Source organism: Cottoperca gobio, chromosome 10, assembly GCF_900634415.1.
Source record: "Cottoperca gobio chromosome 10, fCotGob3.1, whole genome shotgun sequence".
Taxonomy (NCBI): Eukaryota; Metazoa; Chordata; class Actinopteri; order Perciformes; family Bovichtidae; genus Cottoperca; species Cottoperca gobio.
In genome coordinates, this window is record NC_041364.1 from 7,288,072 (window position 1) to 7,315,156 (window position 27,085).

Sequence of the window (27,085 nt, forward strand, 5' to 3'; positions counted from 1 at the left end):
ACACATGAAGCAACCTCTGCGTCTGAAAAGTGCAGCCAATGCGTAAATGCCTAAACTTGCATTCTCTCTAATAGCCCGCAGGGGGCGACTCCACTGGATGCTAAAAGAAGTCAGTTTGTATAGAAGTCTATGAGAAAATTACCCAACTTCTCACTTGATTTATTACCTAAGTAAATATTTTCCCGTTTAGTTTATTGTCTCAATTAATAGTTTCAAATCTTTTTCAATACAGCATGATGTTCATTTAGGAAATTAAGGTCCTATTTAGAGTAAAAGCAAGGATGACAATAAAGCAGTGTATGCTTTAGAGCAGGGGTGTCAAACTTCAGGGGCCAAATCCAGCACAATTTGATCTCAAATGGGTCGGACCAGTAAAATCATAGCATAAATGATAACGACAACTCCAAATTGTTCCCTTCGTTTTAGTGCAAAAAAGTACAAGTACATTCTGAAAATGTTTAAATTTAACAACCTGTTCAGTTGTACTTAGCTCCACCCTCTCATGTCACGTCTGGTTCCAAAAAACACCAGATGGCGATCAGCCAAAATGCCAAATTTGAGGTTTCAAAACATTAGTTCACAAACCAATGGATGACGTCACAGTGACTACTTCCACTTCCTATATACAATTTATAGGTCAACAAAAGAAACACGGTCAATGGGATGCAGGATTCAGGATTTTCTGAACAGTATCATCCCTGGTAACATGGCAGGATTACTATCACTCAAGAGATGCCATGATTGTAAATCCATGTTTCCATGCGCCGAACATCCCCACATTGTTTACAGACCTGTAAAATCTGTAACAAGCTAAATCGGAGGCTTTAGCTCATTACCCCTGCTGCACTTGATTGGTAAGCTTTTCGACACTTGAATCAAATGGCAAAGGCATAATTGGATTCAAATTAGATTTTAACCTATTAGAATAATTTTATGTGTGCTGGAAGATGCTAAAATGTTAATGCTTTAGTTCTTTTCATATTAAATGCTAATGAGCAATTGGTAGGTCAAAGCAAAGCCAATTCAGAACTCTTTAATTATCTGACACAGAGATTAAAGGTTCTGACTGCTATTACTTTCAGCAAAATGTTTTCTTTAATGGCGTGTGAATCTGTGAGTTTTTTAAAAGTTATTCGACGAAGAACTACTTTCACCTGGTTGTGAAGATTAGAAGCTAACTTTAGCATGGGGTGATGCAATTCATCTAATGTGATTAAATGATTTAATGCAGACAAAACAAAACAGACATGCTCAGACATGTTGGCGTTCTTTGAGCTTGAATAACCCCAGACATTTGTTTCATCAGCAACAACAAATACCTACATTTAAAGCATTGCACCTTTTCCCCCCTTGGGGAACACAAAAAAGATGTTATTCTAATGAGCTGTCTATTTTTGGTGAGATTCTGATAAATATGAAGCTGTTATAAAATGTTAGTTCCTGAAGAACTTCAAATGTGTATGCAAATTTGATCTGAAAGCCAAAATTCACCAATATTGTAACTTAAGAATTAAGCATTAAATTAAATATAAAACTGACCTTTCAGATCTTGAAATGATTAAAGCTGCATTAAGTGATGTATTTTGTTTGGCCACTTGGTGGCAGCAGAACAAGCTGTTTACACAACATTGATATACCGTGTTGGTCGGAATATAAGACGACCCTGATCATACGTCCTTTTCAAATAGCATTTTTCGAATAAAGACTTTTTGAAGTTACAACACACTTTCACAATAGTCCTGTCGGGAAAGTTTCCATGAGATACTGTAAACCCAAGGAGAAGGGACTCGTCATGCTTGAAAAATATTGTTTGGGTGGAAGTGAAACATGAATTAACACCAATAAAGTAGAACATAAATCGTCATCATCATCTCCTGTGACAGATAGTGGTAATTGTTGGCTGCTTGACAGAAGATTCAGTCCACGGTCTGTTTCCGTATAAAAACATCGGTAGAGGATTTGGACTACTTAATTTTTTTCCTCTCGTGGTACACTCGCCTTTAGAAACTCCTGTAGATTCAACTGGGCTAACAAAACACTTTTAGTGCTGACGGACTTACTATAAACAGATCAGAAGACACTCGCTGGCTTAGAAATATTAAGGCTACTAACAATCCATAATGCAACATTCTCTGTAGGAGACAAACTCCAATATAGTTATATATTCAGGGCAATACGGCACACTACCTTCAGTGCAAATATGTTGGTTAACTGTTGACTTTTTACACATCCAACAGAAAAAAGGAGCAACATAGCCAAGTCATTTGAAGTTGTATTTCTCGCCACCTGGTGAATCTAAATCCAATATTCGCTTTGAAAGATATCTGGCTCTTTAGCTTCTCACTCTTTTCACTAGCTAGTCACTAGCTGTCTGTCTGTTGCTGTTGTGTACTGTTTATCAGAGCTTTTTCTTAAAACTGAAATCAGCTGCTTGCACTGCGGGAAATGATGCTGCAACAGTAAAGTTGCAGGCGGTAAATCTGAAACAATGCGCTAAAAAACGCTAAAGTGCTTCATTGAGAGGAGCTGCAGAGTCAGGTGATAATCATCTGTAGGTTCTTCACTAGGAGCGACTCCTTTCACATTACACATTGTCATTGCATCCATTGTTGCGATAAACACATTGATTAGTGCAGCTTGTCTTTTTTTGTGAGGGGTCCTGTGAAAATAATTCATACTCTCTGTTTAGATGAACTTGAAAGAGGAAATCTTGGTGGCAATGTGGAAAAGCTTTCAGCGCTCACTGCAGGGTTGAACGCGTGACAAATGGTCTTAGGTAAGGGCATTTTACGACAGTCAACTATACATTTAATGTCTATATATCACAAGCAATGCAAGTTTGTACATGCAGTTACAGTGACACATTGGATGAGGTGTGTGTAGTGGGGGGTAACTGGATGGCACCGACCATTACTCAGCAGGAAGCAGACAGTAAATAAAAGGGTGTGGTGGCACCTGCTGAGCATCCCCTGAGTCTCGTCTTTCACATTTTGAGTCCAACCTGAACGTTGTGACGCAAAGCTCAACACAGACGTAACAAAGAAAGATGTGATGTTCATTTCCGAAGCTCCTGCAGAGACTGCTAGTAGCGATGACGATGGGAGTTTTGGAGCAGAAAGAAAGGTGAGGAAAGAGCACACGAGCTCAATTCACTGGTGTCAAACCAGGTGCATCTTCTTCAAACACCAAAATCCCCTCACTCCAGCACAAGCATAATGCATTGTGCAGCATGTATGCTCACACAAACAAACTCACTCCTACACACACCCTCATACTTCAGCCCCCATATGCTGGATGACTCCCCTCCGATACCATCCCCACATCTCACAGATTATTATTCACTCTTGGCTTCTCAGCGGGCCCTTTGTTTCCAAGGCAACAAGACTTAGTGGATGTGTTGGGTTTGCTGTCGTCTAGACAATCAGTATTTTTAGGGTTTTATAGCTTGACGGAAAAAAGTTGACCAGAAATCGCCTTTGTCTATGATGCATGACAAACATACTTATAATGTGTTATTATCTTCTTATAGCACTGTACAATCATAGTAATAAGCACTCATAAATATTCATTATGCTTGATAATCAATTATCACAATACTATCATTGACATGTGTTTAAACAAGGATCATAGTGTATTAGTAGAGCAGCATAGTACATCATTCTCATAGTTGCAATACATTATAATCTTTTTTTTAATAATGTATAGGCAGATATATTTAATTACAAGATGGTTATAAGTCATTATAGGTGGGCATTGTTGGCTTTAATTAAAGTGAAACATATATTATTAAATCTAAAAATGTCAGTAAGTATGAAGTATCATGATACTTGACCTTATAAGTCAAAATAAAATGCTTTATAATGTGTTACTATAATTATAGAGTACAAACAGATGATAAGTATGTGTATAATGCATTATAGATGGTGTTAAAACTTTTGTTTCCAAGATGCTGAACAAGGTAGCATAAAGCTTTTCTTATCCTTGAGAAATGAATAATTCATATTGATTATGCTTAACTCAGCACAGTATTAATAGTTATGCATCGACATTCTTGTTCTCTGATCAAAGCCCTCTAAAAGGCTCGCTGACTCACTGAATATTGCATGTGCTGCTCAGACCATCACTACAAGCCTTTTCAACACATATGACAAGTCCCTATTAAAAGACTTGAGATGATGCCTGGTTGTTAAAGTCACTGATATGACATGTCAACAGAATAAACGCCAATTAGAGCCATCTCAATCAGAAGCTGAAGAAAAGAGAAACAATTGTGGAAGAAAGATCAGCTATTTTATCGACCAAAATGCTGGACTGTGCTTGTGCTTGTCTATCCTTTACAATTCACCATGTCCTTGTGAGGAGCAAAACATAGGGCCCTGTAACCAGTCGTAGGCTCTAAGGACAACGGAAGCGATCCGGTTGCCTTTGCGACAGCAGCTTTAACAATAAATACACTTGGGTAGGTCGGTGGGTTTGAAAGTAAATGTAGCAATCTTCTAAAGATGGAGTCCAAGCTTATTGCACCAAACAACAAAACAACAGTTAAAACTTTTATGTGAATGTCCCGACTAAGATTTTTATTTCAGGTGCGTCAAACACCACCTTGTTGACAGAGGCTGCTGTGCTCCAGTGGCTGACCATCAAACCCTATCTACCTTTTCACTAAGCTGAAGTGTTACAGGACCGATAACACCTCGATCAGTTAAAGCAGAGTGATGTAACGACTCGACCTTGAAGGCCACACACCACCTGCTCACCTCACAAGGCAGGTCACCTCTCAACCTGTCGGGAGGTGTTTGTGATCTCTGACACACGGGAGACTATTCTCACCAAGAGCATTTTGTACTGCCAGAGTCCCTCCAAAAGGTCAGGTCCCTCCTCAATAGCTGATAAATTAGACACAATTATTGTAGAATTTAATTGCGCCCCTAAATATAGCACGTGCCATTAAAAAGTAAACCTATCCCTCTTGATAATTTCAGTAACTTCCTCCTGCAGTAAGCAAACTGAACAATCAGTGGCTGTGGCGAGGCGAGGTGGGAGAGGTCATCGTCCTTAGTTTCCTTGAGCAGCATCAGATCACCCTCCTCAGCAGGAAGCGGGAAGACCATCAGTGGGGGATCAGATATGAGGCTTGTGTTATTGTGTGACTTTGGCGATTTCGAACTAACCACAACCATAACATATTGATTAGGCTTTGAAATGCCACACATTTTAGGAAGTGCTACATCAGTACACCCATTGATATCTGACGTTGTAACTCCTTATTTACATCTTAAAATTCGATATCCACCATTAAGAAAATTATATCTTTTGTATGCATAACAGCAAAACCCTCGGGTTTCTACTGAAGCTTGTACCCAGAGGTCTTTGAATATAAAACAGTGACACTTTTGAGAGATTATATTTTAAAACTGGTCAATTAGTCAAATTAAAATAATTATGGCAATAGCACGCAGCATATGGTTATATTATCTTTGAATCTGAATTGATCAAAATTATATATATACATTATGTATATTAGATGTAAAGGGTCAAACTCTTTGCCTGCATACTAATTTAGAGTGAAAAAGAAGAAGAAGAATTATCAAACTGACAGGATCCTGCAGCCTCAGTCCTGCTTTTGACCTGCCATTGAAAACAAGCAAGATGAAGATGGAAAGTCTAACCTTAAGAGACATCACAAGCATTCATTATCATGCTGTCTTTGGCATTATCTGGGATACGTGATATTTAACAAAGGGACTTTTCTTTGCCCCACTTTTAATTAACACAGAAGAAAATGACCTTTTTGAGTTGTCAAAGCCCGTCTTACTTTCAGAGAAGAAATTACGTCTGCTTTTTGGCCTTATATATAAAGTGTTTAGATTCATATTTATAAATGAATCTGTAAGTATTATGGTTAGCCTAGACATAAGAATAACAGAAATACACTTCAGTAGCCTACAATGCATTATCCACTTTGTAAATCTTTATCAACTTCACACAGTGTCCACTTCAAGCAGTGCAGTGAATACTTCATCATGTGATTGGTTGATCAATTGATTCTCTAATATCACAATAGGTTTTGTAGCCACATGTCTATTTTGGAGTCATTTTTACATTCAGAATTGGGCAGATATACTGATACTATAAGATAATGTTGTCATGATCCTGGTTTTCCTGCTTCCTGTTTCATTTTGAAAGGTTCACTCCCCTTGTGTCATGTCTAGTTTTACTTTCTGTCTTTGTGTTTTCCCTCCTTCTGTGATTGTTTGCCCTGATTTGATGCTCCTGTGTCCAATCACCCTGCCCTTGTGTGTCTGCCTGCCTCCTCCAGCTGTGTCCCGTTCTTGTGATTAGTGTCTGTGTGTACCTGTCCGTCTCATTTGTTCCTTGTCGGTTCGTCGACTATGTTACCTGGTGTGTTTGGACTTGCGGCTCCTTTGTTCCCTCGTCTCCATCCTGATTTGTTCTTTCAGTTTTACTTTTTTTTTACCTTTGCTAAGATTTGTTTAATAAAATTCACTCCCGTCCTGTGTACTGCGTTTGGGTCCTTCCCTTTACACCACCCCGTGACAAATGTGAGTTTAGTCTTAGCATGAGACAGAGGAACGAGCTGTAAACAAAACTCAGTTTGTAAATGACTGGAAGTTTTTTTTGGGAGAATCACATTGAAGATGTGAGCAGTTGTTAGAGATGACTGGAGACTGTTTTGGTGACCGATGAGCTGTGCTGCTTTTCCCCAAAACGTTCTAATGTGTTAAACACCTCTGTGTCACAAGTGGAGAATAATAAGTGCACAAAGAAATGCAGCCATTTTGAAAAGCATGGGAGCCATTTTGAGGTGATCTTAAGAACAAAAATATGTTGTTGAAGTGTGACTGCAGCCTTTTGGCAACTGGGAGAGCGAAGTCAGCACAGAGGTAACAGTTTGAGTTGAAGAATCGTAGAGTTGCATCAACCAATGAGATCCTCACAGCTGTACACGACCACAGGAGATGGAGGGCTAAGAGTGTTTTCCGTTCTGTTTCTTGAGATAAATATTTTCTTGCAGAAACAGAAATGGCCCGTTAAAAAAAAGTAATCCTAAACTAATTGAAAAGGCTCCAACCAACGTTTGTTTGAATGCTTGCTGAGCTTATTCTACAAAAATAATGAATTTGAAACATTTCCAACACAAAGTGCCAAAATGTCTGGTTTTGGACAGCGTGCGAGTTACAGATGTAAAAGTAATGAGACTAATGGTCACTCTTTGAGAACAGTAAAAGAACATGTTTGTCTCTTTTGCTCTTCATTTTCTCTTCGGTGAGAAGCCATGGAGACAACTACTGTCTCAACTACAAACGCACGCGTCTGTGCACATGCGTCGTTTCCCATGCAAGTAATTATTTTTTTCTCTTGGCTCACCTCTCCGAGCCAACCTCCAGCTGAATCTGTGTCAAAGCAGCAGAGGAAAAAGGCTGCGAGCTGTCTCCCTCCCTTGCTCTCTTGGGCATTAACCGTAGCTGAGTCGTGTCTGATGGACAGGGCAGGAAAGGAGGTAGAGAAAATCCCCTGTTTACTTAAATCTCAGCAAGAGCAGAGGAGCAGAGGCCTGCAAGCAGGGCGGATGAGGAATGGACACAGTTGTGAGGAAGTCAGCAAGTCGACAAACATGCTCATACATCTCCTTCTCCATGACAGTCCTCAGGCCCATGGCTGGACTTTTTCCACTGCAGTTAGTCTCGACAAAGAGGAGAACAGGAGATACAGGGAGGAGACAGAATAACTCAAGTGGGGGAAGAAGAATTCAGCTTCTTTTAGTATAAGTATATCACAATGTAAACATACTTAATTACAGGTAAAGGTCCCGCATTCACAATCCTACATCAGTAAAAGTTCAGGAGTACTATCAGCTTGAATGTATTGAAGTATCAAGTAGTATCAAGTAGTGCAGGATGTCCGTATGCATCAATGTGCAAGTAGCTGTTGACTGTTGCAGCTGGTGGAGCTACTGGATGATTTAGCGCTCTCTGGTGGACCAAGAAAATGACTTTCTTACTTTTTACCGCTGCTTTTTATACATGTTAGTATACGTAGGTCTTAAATTCGAATACTCAAACTCTATCACTCTTTTGTTTAAAATGTCATGTTTGCCATTATCTCCTAGAACGTAGCTGGAACACTTCTTTTATAATCTGCATTTGTTACTGTACTTAAACCTAGTCTGATAAATACATATGTTCTGCATTGTGCAGACTTTACATCCACTATGTTGCTCTTAAAGGGAGCCCTTTTCAAATTTTTCTGAAAACTTGTATGAAGAATCGCTGTCATACCTAATTCAATATTCAAGCTTCAGCTCTCCCCAAACTCATAAAGCGAGGGACTTTTGAAAAGAGGTTTGACATAATTGTGACTGGTGCCTGTTCTCTCTACAGAGGGATGGGGAAGGGACTAATTCCTTGTTTCTCCTGTTTGCACACAAAGGAAATGCAGTGCGCATGTATGTCTATAACCATTATCCACGTAAACCCCCGAGCTGCTGTCTTCACAGCTGTAGGGCTTCTCTCAGATGTTGGAATTACAGAAATGTAGAAGCGCAGCAAGGGATTAGTGGAAATGAATCCACAAGGAAGATTTCTTCGGTGCTGCTTGAATTGTAGGTTTTTCCTAGATGTGTTCTCGAAAGCATACAACTGCAAAATGCATGTATTATGATTTCATTATTCAAATTTGTTCAAAAAGGGAAGGAACACATGAAAAAAACCTCATTGTTGGTTATGATTCAAGTTAGAAAGAGGTTATACATTAAACAGCCTGGTCCCTTGGGTGCATATTTGACCTTCTTCGATCACTCTAATGCATCAGCCTTCTTGACTCATGCAAAGATGATGGACGTGACTCAACTCAGGATCATGTTTTCCTGCATTTGTCCTTACCTCGGCTTATATGGATGGTGTAAAAAGGTTGTTAGACATGTGGTGTTTGTGTAATAAGTGTCAACAGAGCTTGAATTCAGAGAATAAATCAAGTGCAATATTTGAACAAATGCTTGTTAATGGCTTTTGCATTTCTCAATATCACAACAACATCCTGTCATCACCTTTCTCCACGCGCTGCAGGCTGCTTCAGGAATGTGATTAGAACATTGTTTCTTCATTATCTCATAGATACCATCCGTTATCTGGGGAATCGAGCCACCTTGACCTCGGGATTGGTGAACCAAACAGATGGGACAAAAGGACACGGGAAATGGCTGTTCTTCTCCATTTAAGAATATTTGGAACTTGATTAAGTTTGGCAGTGAAAGTGATGGTTTTAGTTTATCAAGCTCTTAATGGCGGAGGATTGTGTCCTCCAGTTTGTACTGTGGTACAAAGGTACTGTGTCTGGAGGTACAATCACATTTCATTTCTGCCTCACATTCACCTGACAAATTCTAGCATGTGTTTTTAGTTTTGTTAGTTCAACAACAGTTCAGCAAATATGCTGTTGCACATTGTGCACCTTGTATTTTTAGAAATGGAGGAATCATATTCCAGTTATGTGCCATTACTCCAGCTCTCGCACACTGTTTACAGTTTGTCATCGCTCTGCTCAATATTTATCACCCACATCTGAACCGTGATATTACATCTTTTTCGGGGCTATTGAACACGAGACTAATGTGTACCTTAAGCTGCACAACCGTATGTTCAATTGCAAAATGTTGGCACTGCCCTTTGAAAAATAGAAAATAATTCAAAAACATGGGAGCGATATAAATAGTCCTACGCACATTAAGTAGAAGACGTACTAAAATTAATCTGCAGAAAGTTGTGATTAGTGGTGTAACAGAACCCAAAATAAATTCTTAAGAGTTGTGGTTAGGTTGCAGCACTGTCACGATGCCACTTTTGAATTTATGTGCTGCATTTTGCAAGATATAAACTGATTGGACTTCATTATTCTAATAAGACTTCTTTAGATTCTGACCTGAACACCTGTACTGAACACGTTGTGCTGAACACTGAACACATACAGTCATTCTGCTTGTCTTGCCTTGAGGTTTCAGGAAAGGTCTTAAGCTTGCTTCCCCTCTCTCTCTTGGATTCATGTATAAGTAGGTAAAAGTGTCTGTGTACATTAATCTCTTTTGTAATATTTTTCAATGGGTAAACATAAACATGACAAGCACTACACATACCATTACACCACTAATGTACAGGAAATGATACTGGAAACCAAACCAACACAAAGACTATTGCATGTTTGTCATCATTAAATAATGGATGGTCTGGACATTATCATTAATCCTCAAACATATCACAGAAATATGTATTTACAGTTCAAGGATATTTGTTTCCTGCATGCTGGGAGACATTAACAAGATTTGCATCCATAATGCTGTGTGGAGCAAGCAGTCTCCTCTGTTTACACTCATAAGGTGACATCTAGTATTTCACTATTAATAAATCAATGCCAAAAAGAAACCAATATTTCCCCCTCGGCTGCTATTTCTGAGATGTGGGAATATTTCTAATGTTTGGTTCTGCAGATTTTATTTACAGTTGTACCTGTTGTTAAAGACTCTGGATAGTCATGTACATTTAACATTTAAATGTTTTTAACAACAGATGAACAAAAACATTACACACAATCACATCACAGTTGCTGTAATATCAATCTTCTTTTATTTTAAGATGGTAAAGGACAACATTTCCACAAATGGCATCTTGTCTTGGAAACTGTTTTCCTTATAAACTGAAACCGAGCAACCGAGGATAAAAAGAACACGACAAGAAGATGACAGCTCGTACGATGTTGCGCTGATTGCTGTTGTTAAATTTCATTGAGTGTGAAAATCGTACACAGGTGTATTATTTCCGTGTCTACGCATGTGTTTCTGTTATGTGCATGGAAGTGTAAGAATCTATCGGCTCTGAGGGACAGCAGTATTGATTGTAGGTCTTAGGCTGCTCTCTTAAAGCTCACACATCAGTTTTAGCTCTGGCATCACTGACATTCAGCTGAAATGTAGGGGGGGGGGGGCATGTTGATTACCCCCGGGGGAGACGTCAAGGGCATGTCTTGGATGGCATGTCTCATGATGACCAGCAGCTACATCAAATGTGTATTCCTTTCTCTCCTGCTCATTGTATCTTCATTTAAAACACAATCTGATGACTTAGCGTACACATGTCATTCATCAAGTATTCCTTTTATAGGAGGTGCAGCTACACACAACACAACGTCAGAGATGTTTAAAGCCTGGGGAGTGCCTGAGGAACAATGAATATTTAATATTTTCTTTATTTGTATCCATCTTTCTATTGGAGGATTACTTTTCTAGATGAGACAGTTTGATAGCTGTGGTTGTCTGTTTGATCCCTTGTGACAGGAGACAGGTTCATTTAGTTTAAGTCATCACACTCTTGGGATTTTGTTTGTAATCAAAGTTGGCGAGTGAACCCGCTCTGCCGAGTGAAGATCCTACAATATTGGAACCCATCAGTCTTCCTGTGTCCTTGAAATAATACATATTGTTAGAGGACATGCTGTTTTCTGGAAGAGGTGTTGAAGCGTAATGTGCCAGAAGTCATGGGCTTATTTTGCATGTCAGTCAGAGTTTGTGGATTTAGAAAAGCTTCTTATATTGCCACAAATGTGCGTTTTTTTTTCATCATGAGTGAAACGATAGCATCACAGCATTACAGTGAAAGGAGAATAGTTTGCTAAGGAGGTGATGCTTTGTTTTAGATCTGGGATAATTATATTTATAGTGTCAGGAATGGTGTTTAAACACTATAGAAAAAATAATTTGAGATGTTTTTCTAGGCACAAATTCTCTAGTTCCAACTTTTTGAATGTGAATATTCACCATTAACATTTTCTGACATTTTATATAGTGTTAATTAATCAAGAAAATATCTGAGGGATTCACTGTTGAAGAGAATATATTTCTAATCTACAACTTTGTGATATCACTTTCTAAAAGATGTGAATACTTTGTAGGGTTGCCAGGCTGTGAAAATGGCCTTGGCTGGTGCTTATCCTTTCTATATAGTAAAGCACTAATTATTGTTAGTAATCAGTAAATAATTGCTCATTGTTTATCACTTTCCAATTAGGTCCAATCTGGTCAGCTGTTATAAAGAAGATAAGCAGTCAAACAACCATTGGAAGCGTCTTCATGATGAATTAATGAGCTAATAAGACAAAGTGTGACGCTGGAGGAGAATAAACACCACTTAATGGAATTTTTTAGAACCTGGCAACCCAAAGGTTGCACTTATCAATTGGCTATAACTGATCTATAGAGCATCATTATTACAACCACTTCTTGTATACAGGCTATGGCTACAACTGTTGTCCTGTTTATATCAGAAAGTACCATTTTTGTTTTCAAAAATTTGACATTTGATTGTTGATTTCAAGAAAGTTTATTTTTAATAAGTATTGCATTGACAATAAAATTGGCACTTTCTGTCAGTGGCTTTAAGAAAGAAATGGCTCCAAGGTTAAACATTTTGGAGTTGTTTTCAATTTAACTGGTGGGGAAAGTAGTGCCAGTGACGAGCAACAGCCAACAGACATTTTGCATGCCTTCACATTCTGTTTTTAAAAATCTACTTAAGCTGTCGGTATGCTAAGTATTTCAGCCGTTCTTTCCATATTCAGCAAACTATCAGCTATCTGTGGCAATAAGTCAGCTCCTCTAGTTTGTTCTTATTCATGCTCCAAAGATGTATATGCCCACAACCCTTCATAAATAAACGAACCCCCTTATTTCAGTTCAGTAGGCTGTGATTCAAAAAGATAATCTGCAACACTGGATACGTTTAAAAAAAAAAATCTATATCAATACAACAGAGAGAGGATAAAGTAAAAAAAACAAAGGCATGCTTGAAAGCACACACACACACACATACACACTCTTTTTCATTACCTGGGGAACCGTACAATACAGAGGAGTTGATTAGGATTGTCGACAAAAGGACAGTAGGCTCCGGCTGCCTCTATGAATTCATTGTCATTAGCAGTGGAACACCAAGCCCTTTTCAAACTCATTAGTTGATAAAACAACCCTCTGATTTCCCATTAAAGAAAAAACCATTCATCCTCCCTCGCTGGCAGTGTGCCCCCTCCTTCGCATCCCTGCATTTTCACACCTTCAAAGCCACTCCTGACACTGGGAAAGAAATGGCAGCTCTTATGCTAATTTCTCAACAAGTTTTTCCAGATTCTTCCCAGATTTGATTAATATTATTAAGTGCTAACAATTATAGCCATGATAAAATAAAAAAAGCTTCACAAAGACCCAGAAGCACTGATGTGAACTGAATACTTATTTTGTATCTGTAAAATTTACAATTTGCTTTTATTGTAGAGTTTGATTTCCACTTTCGCTGAAAAGGTTTTTCCCTTCCCTCTTGGGATTTGGAGCTGATAGGCTCATTAGAGGACTGAAATAGAAAAGTAATTGTGTGTGTGATGCAGTCATTCTGTCACTTCCCAAACCCCTGCATCCATTTTCAAAGTAATCAATCGAATCTTCAGCTAAAAGAGGAATAAATCACTTCTGGTTTCCTGGCAGAATAACAATTTATTTAAATTTAGACAAAAGGAAATACATATTTGTGCTTTGTGCAGTTTAATGAACAGCTTTTTTATTATACACTTTATACACTGTATATATAATATTAATTGAATTATCACCACTTGAATATTATTATATATCAAAGACCCATTCCTCCTCCCCCCCTCCCCCCCTCCCCCCGTACCGATTGGTACCCATTAGATAATCTAAAGGTGTAAAAAAACCCTTTTTAATCTTTTGAATTTTCAAAAAACATTCATTCAAATATACGCATCGCAAAATTCAAGTCAGTATATCTCATCCAGCTAGGATCAACATCGACCTGTCACCATCTCAAACTAAGGTCACGAACCCACGAGTACCAGCAGTGCTTTTGTCTCTGTTATAATCCGGATGAATCAAACCAAGACAGAAACGAGAGGGCAATGACAAACCGCAGCAGTCTCAATCCAAACATCTTAACCTTGTCTTTCGGCTAAATCTCTCTTCTTCTGAGATCCTGAAGATGCACCTGAGCACAACGTTTTTAGCAATGGTTTTAAGAAGCAGATATGCCTCCTGACACATTTCCTCATTGTAATGTAGATCTTACAGGCAGTTTTGGTTCTGAGAGAAAAACAAACAAAAAATGTAGCAACTGGGGTCTGCAGGAAGCGTTCTACAAATTTGCATGGATGTCCTCGTGTCGCAGCACTTTATAGGTGATCCAGTAGAAGATGTTGAATATGAGGAAGCTCAAGGGAAAGATGGCTCTGGATATGGTGTCAATGCGCTTGGCCCGGTCCACAAAACGCTTGTGAAGTACCTCTCCTTCGTATGCGCTAACTGGACGAGGAGGAGGAGGAGGCGGTGGAGGGGCGAACACAGAGGTCCCTTCCACAGCTGTACCATCCTTGTTCTGCAGGCAGTGACCCAGTCCATAACCCCGGAAGTAAAAACCACGGCTCTCTCTCACCAGTTCCTCCTCCTGTGGAGTCAAACATAGAGAAAACAGATTGGCCTTTCACTGTGAACAAAAATAAGCTTACAGCTTTTCACATTTACTCTCAGTAGCTGAATCCCAAATGTGTTTGGGATGTAGCAGCACAAAAGGGCAGCAGAGTGAGAACATCCGCAGAAAAAAAGATGCATGAACATTTTTGACTTCAGGGATGGTGATTTTTAAATACAGTAGATGATCTGTCAGTAGATGATAGCCCCAGATTGTGCCTCTCATGTGTTACTATTACAGCACAACACAAGAAAAAAGTAGCACATTTATTCGTATGAAAATAGAAACAGAAAGTAAAATCCTTACAAAATTGACAACTGATAATGACATTTAAAGCATGTAAAACATATTTAATTGCTCCCATCTTTGTTTGGATTAGGAAAGACAGTAACAACGGGTTGAACATCTTTTTTCTTATGCAGCAAGTGGTTAGATGAGTCTTTGAAAAGTGTGTTGTTAAACGACCTTCTGGGTTTTTCAAGCATGTAATGTTATTACATGAGAGGCACACACTGACTTAATAGAAGCTTTTTGAGGTTTCCATGACACAAAGAGGGGAATTGGAGGGCATCATCATTAGGAGGAAGAAAGGAAATTATAATCCTAAAGTTAATCAAAAAATTAACCTCCATCTCTCCTTTGCAGCTCTTTTTAAAGTTGCAAAATGATAGACCTTTCAAAAATGCCTATTAATAAAAAGACATGACCTCAACCCCTCCAAAAAAACTTGCGCTTGGCATTATGCTTTGATGAATGGCAGGGCACTTTTTTGAAGAGAGAATATTAATAGACATGCAGCTTAACTCTGACAGCCCTCTGACACTTGAGAGATTCACTTTAGCAGCTGAAAGTGAAGATGTGGGATCTAAATTGGATGATTAGTAGTCAGTGTGAAGTGCCCTGAAAACTCTGATCCCTGTGTCGTCCTCTCTCTCTGTTTCTCTCTCACTGACCCTGGCAGCTCTCTGGTGCTCTGCCGAACTTCACATCTCAGTGCTGGACAGACTTGGCAGTGAGACACTTCCAGCACCTGTCAAAAGGCCGATGCTACTGATGTAATTCACACGTGTGTCCACTTGTCTGTTACTGCCAATATAGTCATTTAGTCCTTTGGAAACTTCCCCGATGCTCTGCCAACTGACCTTTGCTTGCACCTTCACTGTTTAGCTTAGCCACTGTAACTTCCTCCTCCTTACAATTGCCTGGTTGTGAGTAATTTCCAAGTTTACAACCATCTGTTGCCCCAATGACAAATTGCACTCTACAACAGGGGGGTAGGGAGTTGTAGCTCTTCTAGCGTAGCTTAATTATCCAACCTACTCCTTTGTAAACGATACAGTACATCATGTGCTAAAGTCTAATGGTGCGTTTCTCTAAAGATAATAGGTGCTCGTCGTCTGTGCTCCCAGCAGCAGCTTCACACTTTGGGATTTGTTGACATAAGATCAGTTGAGACTGATTATTCTCCAAAGAGCATAATGTGATGAAGTTACTGTGGAGGTGGCTGTGTACAGAGAGTGATCAGTGACAGTCAAAATGTTCCTATTTAGATATAAATAATGCTAACAATACATTTATATACATCTTACTTGCTGAGAACAGACACAATACCACATGTTTGGCATATATATTATAGTTTAGATTTGCTTAAAGACTGGGGGAAACAGCTAGCCTGGCCCTGTCCAAACATAACACATTTAATTGTTACACTTTGGATTAAAAAAATAAAAACTTGTGTTCTGTCAAATGCCAACATTATTGGAGAGTGTCCTGAAAAAAAAAAGAGATTAAAAGTTTGACAAGGAGAGAACAAAAGGAGGCAATGTATGAATTCAAATTAGCGTTGAAAACAGGTTTTACATTGGGAAAGGAATAAATGGCAAGAATTCCAAGTTAGTATCGTTGGTGTAAAGGGACAAAAGGTGAGAAAGAGAGGGCTTTAGTGACGGGGCAAGATCAGCACAAAGTGGGTTTGGATGTGGGAGAAATGCCAGGATATATATTCAATTGAAAGTTGCACGACACAATCAATTTGGAAGATTGGAGGCATGGACAGAAATTGGGTTTGAAGGTCAGGGTTGACATAGGGTTCATATTTTCTTTTACCCTGGCACAGGCGTTGCAGTGCTGATTCAGGTTCCTGCAGGTTGAGTTGTTACCAGGGATGTCATTCATTTTCCGCAACGACTCAACACTCCCAGGGTGACTGGCAAACATCTCCATTGGAAAGGAAGGTAGACACATTGAAGTAAGAGTTATTGCTCCTTATTTCATCTTTAGTTATGAAACAAGAGTCTCCTGTAAGATACATTTATAACCGATGAAATGATCATTTGTTTTGGACATGGGCCTTCACATTTAGCTGGGAACAAGAATTCCTCCTGCTTCATTTAAATAAAAAAACCTACCTGTGCCATGACAATAAATAAAGTGATTAAAGATGCAAACTTCAAATTCGAACAACAAACTCAAGCAGGCGCGCTCAGCTTTTAATTAAAGAGGCACGGCGAGTGTGATAATACAGGACATTATCTGCGGCTGTTCGTTTAGGGAACTGGCTTTGAAGACGAATAAAAAAAATCCTCAAGGAGCTAGTTCGAGTTATTTATAAGACTATAAATGGAAAATCCATTTGTCTAATTTTATCATTTCAAAGGCTGTGTGGATATTCTTGCTTTTGCTGTGTTGAGCTTAGAGAACACCAGAGATGTCAAACACAAAGCTGAAAGTGCATTGATTAAACCTGGTCAGTGTGGGATTTGTACTCTCCCATCAGATTCCCAACCTCCCTCATGTACAACACATCGGCTCATGCGTCAATACCTCTCAGATGGATAGTTTGCGACCTCAAACTCCTGAGTGGGAGTAATTGTGCAACTGATGTGAACTGGGGAAGTGTTTTCCTCTACAGACCATTATTTTCTCTCGCCTGTATCGATGCAGGACGGCAGACTGCCCGGTAAATGTGCTGGACTCTTACAGGGAACTTTGCCATGAGTCTGGGGAGCTGCCCAGCCAGTGAGCTGTTTAATGGGATTTTCAAGATGTCTGTTTCTCTTGAGACAAACATTTCCGTGTCAAACAAAGTCTCTCACTTCTCTGTAAAAGCTTTGTTTTTTTATCGTTCAAGATATCGATTCAATTGAGGCGATATATGTTCGGATGAAAAATGGTTATGAAAGAAAATGGGGTTGTTTAATAAAGTAATACAGAAATGTTTCGAGGTCCGACTTAGTAAGTTTGCTGTTGTGAATTGTATGTTAAAGTGATGACCCTCCTCCAGCATGGCAACCCAAACATTATTCTTTCTGCGGTCCCTGCAAGCAAAGCAGTTTCTATAATTTACAAACTCTTTTAATTGTTCTTCTTCAAGGTCAAGTTTTGAAAGGCGTTAATGCATGTGGTATTAGATTATGGTACAAAAGAATACTTTCAAGATAAAGCGGTATTTGTAGGGACCTATATAAAGAAAATAGTTAATGATTGCTTGCTAACTTGCCATATTAACTTATGGAAACAGATAAGTTATGGATTACTTGTATGTTATTCAGAAACAGTGACAAATGCAGTCAAAGTGTCAGGCTCCAGAAATATATCAGTGTTGTCGTGTGAATGCAGGGTTAGGGTATCCCACTGGCACGGGAGTTTGTAGGATAGGCTGTTGCTTTTTAAATGTAGTGACAGAGAAAAAAAGGATCACAAAGACTCTTCACAGGTCAGTGCTCACCAAGGAAATGAGCTGAACTGAAATGAGCGGATCTGCCTCATGTAATATGACAGCCAGCCGTAGCGTGTTGATGTTGTCGGTTCCTGAATATACAGCGTCCCACAATAACAAGAGGCATAAGTCAATGATATAGAGACTGACAGGGACATGTGTGTGTGTGTGTATGTGTGCTTGTGTGTGTGTGTGTGTTCCTCCTCCTCAGTCTTACTTTTATAGAATTTCCCACAATGTGTGTGTGTAAGCATGCTTTAGTGTGTGGGGGATTTGCACTTACTATTCTTTGCTGCCGCTGCTTTTTCCTCAGCCTGATGAACTCCTTGTGTTGCCTTGACACAAAGTTAACTGCTGCATACTCCAGCAGGGCAGCAAACACAAACAAGAGGCACACCGCCATCCAAATGTCAATGGCCTTTACATAGGACACCTGGGGAACAGACAAGGTCACATAGTCATCAACAGCCAATCAATGAGGCTATAACGGATAATCCATGGGTTCTTCACAATCTACCCATTCCTCCGCTTTGACATAATGACATACGTCTTTGGGATGGTCTAGAATTAAAATGGGTCAGTGGGATGTGGGCAGCTGACACATAGCTAAGAGACAAGTCATGACACACCACTTGAGGGGAGCCCTGGACGATTCGTTCATGAGAGAAGATGTGTCACAGCAAATCAGCAACGGCCACTAAGCAAGCATTGTGTGTAAACTTCACTCAATCAAGCAGCAGTTTGCTGACTGTTGCAGAAACAAGCATAACAGTGGAGAGAGAAAACCCTCAGCAAAATGACACATCGGTAGGTTATAAACTCTGGAAACACCTCAGCTGTGTTTTTATCTTTACTTCCACTGAATTAAAGTCTCATTCTCCCAACACTCCCAGCACTGCTGCTAATGTAGCACCAGGCCGAACTTCTGTTGCTAATGTTACCAGCGATCTAATATACCTCGTGCACTGATTTGTCATCTATCGTCAAGGTTTTCTATTGTTGTTATTCATTTTTAGCCAATTGGGAAGAAGTATTTACCTCCATGATGATATAACACCGTCTGTCTCCCCCCTGCTCCCTGACCTTCTCCCCGGGGATCTGTGTGTCCTGTCCTGCATGTCTTTCACATGCCAGTGTCCTTGACCCACCTGGCACTTGTTTGTCTGCTTCCTCCTAAATCTCTAGCCTTGTCCAAAATTAGAAATTGCCTCATGCAAAGTCAGCATTTCATTACTAAATATTCTCATCCTTTTCCAAAGCTCCCTCCAAATGTTCCAAAGGCTTGTCAGGAAATATCCTGCACAAAAGGTAATGTCATTTCTAAATAATGCATCATTAGTGTCAAACTCTTAATCTGTTTATTAGATTGTTTATCATGTAGTCGCTGACCTTTTTGTTGAGCTGATAGATTTATGTAGTGCTTATTTGCTCTCAAATATACGCGTTTATTGGTGGAAGAACAGCATGTGATTAAAGTTATGTAATTTGTTTCTGTGTTTCTGCAGCAGAGAACTTGTGTTTTTATCGTGCTCCATCGATTTTCAGACGTACAGTAAGCAAGAAATGTCTTAAATGGCCCGACATTAGTTCTCAGAACTACAACTGTGTAAATATCTCATTAAATAAAATAAAATAATTCTTGCGGCCCTGATGGTAATTCATCCTGTGCATCTCTGGGTTCTTGCTGATGACTTTGCTCAGTAAACAAACACACAATCCACCTTCCACCACGCACAAAACATCACACATCTTGGTCCCTCGTCTCCAGACTCACCTTGGGCAGAGAGGCCCTTGAACCAGAGCTCTGCGTGGTCATCGTCAGTACAGTAGTGATGCCCAGACCCACTCTGGCTGGTGCGGCGTCCATGTTTATCCAGAAAGACACCCATGAGAGGATGACGATGAGGAGGGAGGGGATGTACATCTGGATCAAGTAGTAGCCCATTTGACGTTCCAGGTGGAACTTCACCTCAATGCAGGTGAATTTACCTGAAGACGCATGACATAGTTCATTTAACTGCTTAAGGACAGCATTGTTTTTTGGATTTTATTTTATTACGCTGTTAGATTGAGATAATAAAATCTAGATGTATGATATAGATATTGGATAAAGATACATTTTTGGTTAAATGGGACATTATGCTCATTTTCACGTTCATGCTTGTATTTCTACAAGAACATGTTTACATGCTTTAATGTGACAAAAAACTGACTGGGTTGTCTTATTTTATAGTTTGTGGGTTGGTCGGTGATCCAGATACCCAAATGAACGTGCACAAGCAGTGGAAATTAGTTTTTCATAATATGTCCTCTTAAAGCAACCGTTTATCCATACAGCCAGTCAGAGGTTAAATACCAACAAGAACAGTTTACAGCGTTCTTCAAGTTGTTGTAGTTGCTAAATCTCTATTGCATATCCAACTCCTTTTACATGCCTCTGGAGAAGAAATAAGCTTAAGCACTTAATTGCAATTTAAAATTTTAGCGTGGGGTCCCCGGTTTCTCGACACCGCATATAGAATTCATTATTTACCTGTGTTGTAGTGCTTAGTGCAGTAGCCCAAATCCTTCTCCTCTTTTAGCACAAACTGAGGGAGGGTGAGATCATCAGCCACCTGAACGGGGTTGTCAGACAGCCACTCAAAGATCAAGTCATTCATGGTGTAACCAACTGTGAAAAGAGAACAAAGGAGACAAAGAGAATATACAACTTTTTTCACTTTAGATTGTATTGAATAGGTTATGAATTCTCCTATTCTTCTTTTCATGCATCTTGCACATAATTTAAGACACATTCTGGCATACCTTGGTGATACATCTCATTATTCCACCATGGCAAACATTTTTCAAAATGACATCGACTTTGAGACGGGGGATAAGATGTTGTTCATTATTTTGCCATGGCGGTCTCTAATATACAATATCTCAGACATGACAAAGCTTCATAAATGTTACTGCTCAGATTCTACAAAAGATTTTGTGGAGTGATGCATTTTTGCTTGCAGCTGCACTCAATTTTCAACATTGTATTGATGGTATTTCAGCAAAGTAGACATAAAAAAGGTTGCATATTGGTTGCTGTCTGTGAAGGGGGTACTTTAACGTTAAGATATAACTATAAGAGTTTGGTTGCTACACCGTAAGTATCACAAAAACAATGCTTTTCACTGTATATTAATTTCTTTTTAACAGAATGAAATGCACCGCTGCATTAACTGGTAAATATTCTTGTTATCACTATTGCTGTGATCCTCATCCCCTTCTTCCTCCTGTGTAACCTCATTTTTGACTACAACACAACTTGCACAACCTTGCAATTCGCTAATGAGACCCAGAGAGAGAGACAAAGAGAGAGAGAGAGAGAGAGAGAGAGAGAGAGAGAGAGAGAGAGACAAAGAGAGAGAGAGAGAGAGAGAGAGAGAGAGAGAGACAAAGAGAGAGAGAGAGAGAGAGAGAGAGAGAGAGAGAGAGAGAGAGAGAGAGAGAGAGAGAGAGAGAGAATGAAACTTGGAAGATTGTGGTGATATGTCGCTTTTGCCCATCTGTCCAGCTACCAGCTACCTTCTGCCATCACGTTTGTCACAGTAAAGGTCACCCACCACAGCTCCAGTCATGTTGTTGTGGTTGCTTGAAGGTTACAGAATAAAGGGGGACATGAGGAGCATATCTGCTCATGACAGTGGGAGATGCTGTATGTGCAAAGACATACTGAGCTGATTAGTGCGTGTAAAAATAGTAATGTACAAACTTACCATCATAATGAAATATGTATTTATTTTTGCAAGTGAATATACAGTTTAGCAAACTACTCAGGGTAAGACGATAATTATTTTGCTTCTAAACTCAGAGCTACCTGATTATATCTACAGTATATTAAAAATGCATGAAACATGCAACAACAATGCAGCATTTCTTGTCGTCTGAAAATTACCGATGTCCACTGGGACCCTTTAGGGCCTGAGGGACAAAGACATCAATTATTCAAGATATTATATTCTATCCTACCCACATGCCTGGAAAAACAACACACTGAAACACACTTATTGTGTTCATGAATTCACACATCCTGCACAACAAGCAAGGGAAATACCAAAGCATTCCAAAGACAATGAAATGGTATTTTCTTTTCTTACAATTTAGAGGACTCAAAACATAATTGACATTTAAAGGTTCAATGTGTATTTCAGAGCCAGCTGCTCCAAAGAAATAGGGGGCAGTATTTCACCTCTAAACGGGGTCCGTACAATCTCTAATGTTTATATTTTAGTTGTAGTAGTTTGGCATATTTATTGTATTCTAATTTATAATTAAAAAGATTATTAATATACATATATTTTGTATATTGTGTATTGCATTTACTCCTGTGTAATGCCTATCAGTCAGTCAGTGGGAAAGAATACTACATTTCGACCAAACTGCAAAAACTCTGAGTCTATTAAGTCTATTGAATCTATCTGTCTGTCTGTCTGTCTGTCTGTCTGTCTGTCTGTCTGTCTGTCTGTCTGTCTGTCTGTCTGTTCTGTCTGTCTGTTCTGTCTGTCTGTTCTGTCTGTCTGTCTGTCTGTCTGTCTGTTCTGTCTGTCTGTACTGTCTGTCTGTCTGTCTGTTCTGTCTGTCTGTCTGTTCGTCTGGTCTGTCTGTCTGTCTGTCTGTTCTGTCTGTTCTGTCTGTCTGTTTGTCTGTTTGTCTGTCTGTTTGTCTGTTCTGTCTGTTCTGTCTGTCTGTTCTGTCTGTCTGTCTGTCTGTTTGTCTGTTCTGTCTGTTCTGTCTGTTCTGTCTGTTCTGTCTGTCTGTCTGTCTGTCTGTCTGTCTGTCTGTCTGTCTGTCTGTCTGTCTGTTCTGTCTGTGCTGTCTGTCTGTCTGTTCTGTCTGTCTGTTCGGTCTGTCTGTCTGTCTGTCTGTTCTGTCTGTCTGTCTGGTCTGTTCTGTCTGTCTGTCTGTCTGTCTGTCTGTCTGTTTGTCTGTTCTGTCTGTTCTGTCTGTCTGTTCTGTCTGTTCTGTATGTTCTGTCTGTCTGTCTATTCTGTCTGTCTGTCTGTCTGTTCTGTATGTTCTGTCTGTCTGTCTGTCTGTTCTGTCTGGTGTTTTCTGGGGCACTAATGTTAACCGGGGGCTGTAGTCTGTGTAACGTTATGTTAAGATTGTTTATTGGACTAAATCCAAATTGGCAGAAACTAGAAAACGACTTAACGTTTAACTTTAAATTCTGACATATCGTACACATTGAAGCTTTTAAGGTGCAATACAAATTAAATTCCTGAAGCAGAATGTCTGGAATATCTCAGCAAGGTAGAGTAATGACTGTTAGTAATATGCCGTCTGCCTTTTCATGTTAAAAAGCTGCTCACCTAATGAAAGCCACAACCCTAATGCAGCCACGATAATGCTTCACATTTTTAGTCTTGCCTTTTAACTTATGGTGTATATTACAAAGTGGATCTGTGGGAATTGGACGCTAATGGCTCAAGGCAAAGCAAACTGGTATAAGCTGCATACATGGGGCTTTGATGTGTCGTATAAATAGAATCAACTATATGATTCTGCCTTATTCGCCAGAAAAGAAGATTGGCCTTGGCTCTCTCCAACCCCAAAGATAACGCTCCTCCTTTTTTTTCTTGCAATACCAGCCTCTCTTGCGCTTTCTCATGTTTCCACAGCTCCAGTAGTGGCAGTAAAACCTGTAATGTCCTCTTAACAACTGAGCTCTAGCCAAGGTGATCACACTCTTGGGTGGTGCACTAGCACTTGTCAACACAAGGCCAAGTGTCCTCAGCAGGCCTTTAATCAGGAATGATTACGTCTCTTCTAATGGTGGTGTGATGTGATACACCAAACACATGCACACATACTGCGGAGTTAAGCACACATCTGTCATATGAGTCCTCTCCCTTACACTCCTGAAGGGTAATATGTCTTTATATTTATTTTTTATATGTTTTTGCGCTGGCTGACGTACATTGTGCACTAAATGTATTCAATTTTTTCTTCTGTTTGTCCCTTTGTTAATTTGCAGAAATAAATCATGCTGCCTTCTGTACAAAGAGGGAGTAACTGATTCTATACAAACCAATAACTCTTGTTCCTCGTTGAATCAGATAAGGACGTAGGTAGAGATACCACTATTATTTATTTGCGAGAGATGCTTCTGAAAAGGTGCAGTGACTTCATGGTACGAGTGCTCCTTCTTTTTCCTCCCTTTTGCTACACTTAAATTCTTTTGTCCCTATGACTGGAAATTAGGTCACCTCTAGGCACAGTGGGTGGGTCACATATAAGAAAAGAGACACAAAATTGAAGTTTTATTATTTATATCCTGGAAATTGGTTTTATGAGGGCAGATGCTATCTCTCTGAAGGCAAGGGAAGACTGAAAGGGGAGAATATTATTCTTCCCCCACATTTTATCACTGTAATAACATTTTAAAAGATTTCAAATGTATTTTTGTACATTTCTTGAATATTCCAGTTTTTATAAATGTACGGTAGATACGATCAAGTAAAGTGGTAAACAATTGAATATTTTCTTAGCCCCACGACCCCTTACTTTGTGTTCTATGCAAATAGTGCAGATTTTTATTTTGTTGGTCTTAGTAATGTTCAATGGGTCCTTGATCAGCAGTCTTTTAATTGATAACCAGCAACAGTTACATTTCACTTGTACCTTATATGATAACATGTGACAAGTACAATTGATGAGTTGTAGGTAACAGTTAGCTTATTGAGCTAACGTTAGCTTCATTAGTTGGTTAAAAACACTGTGGTTGTATTTGAAATCTTATACTTACATATGACTGTCCATACTGTGGTGGGGGAAATACCACACAAGGGATGCACTTGATGGGCTTTTTTTTTAGTGTAGCATATATTCCTACAAAATAATGTAGTATGAAATGCCCCTTGGTATTGAAAGTCATGAGTTATGTAGGTAATAAACAAGTTAGCCTGGTATGCTAATCTCTGCATCTTATATTGCAGGAGATAAAAGACACTTTTGCTGTTAAATTTTTGGATTTGGAGAACACATAAGATGCAATTAGAAATCATAAGGAAGCAATCTCCACATAGACTTTATGGATATAACCCTGCTAATGAAACACATCTATAGTCATGATATCGTTCCTATCTCTTGGGATATAGCAAGATTAGGCACTTTACAAGTCAGGGAAAAGGTAGAAATCGGGAAGAAGGGGGCGATACAAACGGGTGAGTGAGGCAAGAGGAAGAAAAGAAGAAGACTCACAGCTTTCAAGCTGCATTGTACAGGTCTGAATGTCCATTGGGAAATTCTTCAAGTCCATAGGGCAGGACAGGGTAAGAGTCAGCCTGAGATAGAAAAACAGATTGGAAGAGAGAAGAGGAGCAATAAGGGATGTCAAAACGCACAGAAGGGCTCAAGGAAAAGACACCAAAGCACAAGGATAACAGATTATAAGAACAGTGAAATAAATCAGTGCCAAGTTGCTTGTTTTGCAAAATAAGAAACATGAGCCATGAGTATTTGAGTAGAATGGAAAACATATTGAGATACTCTACCATTTGATTACTTGCCGCGCCACAGTAATAGCGAAGTAATTGGCGTAGGCATCCCTACTTTTATTTGTTGTGGTGTTGATGCATTAAGCCTTCAAAAAAATCCTCAGAGAACAGAGCAATAGAGCTATTTGGGAGTCTGTCTGGTGGAAAACTGTAATTACCTGCTGTAATGCATCGCCCAGAGGCGAGACAAGAGCCGCCAGCAGTATACACAAAGGCACCCATTTGCTACTGTGTTATGATGACACAATATATTTTTCACCAGCTGAAGAACAAACTACAAATACCCAAGTGATTGATTCTCCTAACACTGGATTAATTGTGTCATGGATTTAATCCACACAAAGATGTTTGATCCATAATTACAAAACACAGTTGGTAAGCAAATCCAGAGGATGCAGTAAATCAGTGGAATGAGGTGGTGATTATCTGTATTTGCAACAGAGGATACATGTTGTATCTCGCTCCCTCTTCCCAAATAAAATCCTATTAAAACAACAACAACAACAATATAATATCCTTCTGAGACCCGACATTTTTTAAATTTCATAATAGGATTTAAAACAGTTTTTTAAGTAATTGGGATGTTCTTTTAATAGTTATTTATTCATCTTTTATAACATGTCCCTTGAAGTGGACATCTTTTGGCACAAAAATAAAATATATTTTCTTTTTAATTCTTTCTCATTTGAAAACATTTAAAACACATTTTAAAACCTGCTCTAATGCCTGCCTCTCTTCCTCCTCATCTCCTGACAGCTCGACGTCTGGCTCCCCCTCAATACCTTTTAACAACATCTTTACTGCCTCACTCCCAAGTCCCACCGTCCCCCACAAAGGACATGTGTCAAAATGTGTTTTTGGAAAGGCTTAAAATAACACTTGTTAATCTAATCTAGTTAAGACTCTCATAAATAAAAACAACAACTTCTTTATGAAGAACACAAATAAATATTTATACATTTGATCACTTAACTCCTTTAGTGCCATAAAACATGTTTGAAATAAAGGCCTCAGTGTCATGTCCCCCACAGAGGACAACAACGAATTGCAATTAGTCTCAGGCGGATAATGTTTTTGTTTTTGTTTTTACAGAAAAGGAGAGGGCTTACATCAAGGGGTGAAATTAGTGTTCTTATAGACCAAAATACCAGTTAAGAACCAAAACTACCTGTTGCATGTGTAAAGACTTCGGTGCTCAACTAAATGTTTGCATATGTTGGTCTCCACATGTTTGTTTGTTCACATTACAAACATGAATCAGTTTAAAGTTGCAAAATCTGAATTCATGTGACACGCAA

The 27,085-nt window shown here is 39.2% G+C and overlaps 1 protein-coding gene across 2 annotated transcripts in view; it reads right to left on the reverse strand.

Moving 5' to 3' along the window:
• Positions 1 to 13,726: 13,726 nt before the first annotated feature.
• The window catches only part of glra4a (glycine receptor, alpha 4a), a 41,259-nt gene continuing 27,900 nt past the window's right edge, over positions 13,727 to 27,085 (reverse strand). Inside the window, exons 5-10 of one of the 2 annotated variants that reach the window (XM_029441443.1) lie at positions 25,492 to 25,574; positions 20,786 to 20,923; positions 20,027 to 20,241; positions 18,536 to 18,685; positions 16,641 to 16,751; positions 13,727 to 14,510 (exon numbers count right to left, since the gene is read on the reverse strand). In XM_029441443.1, coding sequence (XP_029297303.1) covers positions 14,202 to 14,510; positions 16,641 to 16,751; positions 18,536 to 18,685; positions 20,027 to 20,241; positions 20,786 to 20,923; positions 25,492 to 25,574 — 1,006 coding nt within the window. In that variant the 3' untranslated portion in view covers positions 13,727 to 14,201. The remainder of the gene's footprint in view (positions 14,511 to 16,640; positions 16,752 to 18,535; positions 18,686 to 20,026; positions 20,242 to 20,785; positions 20,924 to 25,491; positions 25,575 to 27,085) is intronic. The other variant, XM_029441444.1, reaches the window with a different exon arrangement.